The sequence below is a fragment of the Priapulus caudatus genome, unplaced genomic scaffold (genome assembly GCF_000485595.1).
Source record: "Priapulus caudatus unplaced genomic scaffold, Priapulus_caudatus-5.0.1 Scaffold572, whole genome shotgun sequence".
NCBI lineage: Eukaryota > Metazoa > Priapulida > Priapulimorpha > Priapulimorphida > Priapulidae > Priapulus > Priapulus caudatus.
In genome coordinates this window covers 28,031-29,572 of record NW_014577633.1, presented here as the reverse complement: position 1 = coordinate 29,572, position 1,542 = coordinate 28,031, and the positions used below count along the sequence as shown (strand labels likewise).

The window sequence follows — 1,542 nt, the reverse complement described above, 5'->3', positions numbered from 1 at the left end:
TATACTATATACTATATACTATATACTATATACTATATACTATATACTATAATTACAGTGACATAGAGGACAAGCATGCGCGGCGCGACCGCTACGCCGGTCCCGTCACGGACTTCCGCGAGAAGTCGAGCTATCGGCCGGACGTGCGTCTAACCTACATTGACGACTCGGGAAGACACCTGAACCAAAAGGAAGCCTTCCGCTTCCTCTCCCACAAGTTCCACGGGAAGGTGTCGGGCAAGATGAAGACGGAGAAACGCGCGAAGAAGGTGGAGGATGAGCTGGTGAGTGAAGAGGAGGAGGAGGAGGAAGGAGGAGGAGGAGGAGGAGGAAGGAGGAGAGGAGGAGAGGAAGAGGAGGAGGAGGCAAGGTGTGGGGGAAGATGAAGACGGAAAAACGCGCAAAGAAGGTGGAGGAGGGAGATGAGGAAGGAGGATGAGGAGGAAGGAGGATGAGGAGAAGGAGGAGGAGGGAACGGGATGGAAACAGGGAATGGTGTAAAGAAGGTGATATGGAGGAGGGAGAGGGAGGGAGGTGAATGCAGAGGAGTAGTAAGAGGAGTGAGTGTGGAAAGGAGCGGAGGAGGAAATAGTGAGGGAGGAGGGTGTATCCTTGCTGCAGCCTAACCTTACTCTTGCCTCACCTCTCGCCCTCCTCTAGTCTGGTTTGCGAAGCTCCCCTGCAGTGACCATAGAAAGCAATCAATAACAACAGAGCGTAGGCTAATCAAAAATAAATACGACGCGTGCTGCGTCGCACACGCACGCGATATTATTCGAAAGCGGGCAAAAGTCTCTTGTTTGCCAATTTGGCGTTTCCAAGGCACGCTCATCGTGGCCTAATTACAGCAAGAGAGCCTTTGTGATGGCAGTTCTGTCGCAGCTCCGTCATAGATAGTGCCATTAGAGAGAGATCTCGTGATAGGGGATACGTTGTAGTGCTATTATAGAAATATATATCGTGATAGGGGATACGTTGTAGTGCTATTATAGAAATATATATCGTGATAGGGGATACGTTGTAGTGCTATTATAGAAATATATATCGTGATAGGGAATACATTGTAGTGCCATTAGAGGGAGATCTCGTGATAGGGAATACGTCGTAGTGCCATTAGAGAGAGATCTCGTGATAGGGGATACTTTGTAGTGCTATTATAGAAAAGATCTCGTGATAGGGGATACTGTTTAGTGAAGTCTTAATTTCCCTAAAATTGTTGTAAATGGTTCAGTGGTTATAACGAATTTGCATGTGCAATCATTTTTTGCCAGGCTATATGCAATGTGCTTGCATTGTGGGTGCGTGTGTGTGTGCGTGTGTGTGCGTGCGTGTGTGTGTGTGTGCGTGCGTAAGTGTAAGTGTGTGCGTGAGATCTGCAGGGCCAGCAGCAGCTGCAGCAAGAAATGAACTTATTAGGAAGCCAAACTCACTTTGATGTCAGGTGCCTTGCGTGCATGCATTTCTGCGTGTGTGCGTGCATTTCTGCGTGTGTGCATGCATTTCTGCGTGTGTGCGTGCATTTCTGCGTGTGTGCGTGCATTT

General features: G+C 48.4%; 1 protein-coding gene across 1 annotated transcript in view; it reads left to right on the top strand.

Annotated features, from left to right (window-relative positions):
• Nucleotides 1-1,542, top strand: part of LOC106811764 (U4/U6.U5 tri-snRNP-associated protein 1-like) — a 27,846-nt gene that overhangs the window by 18,314 nt on the left and 7,990 nt on the right. The window contains exon 6 of the mRNA XM_014815483.1: nt 59-284. Within this exon, the coding sequence (XP_014670969.1) occupies nt 59-284 (226 nt within the window). The remainder of the gene's footprint in view (nt 1-58; nt 285-1,542) is intronic.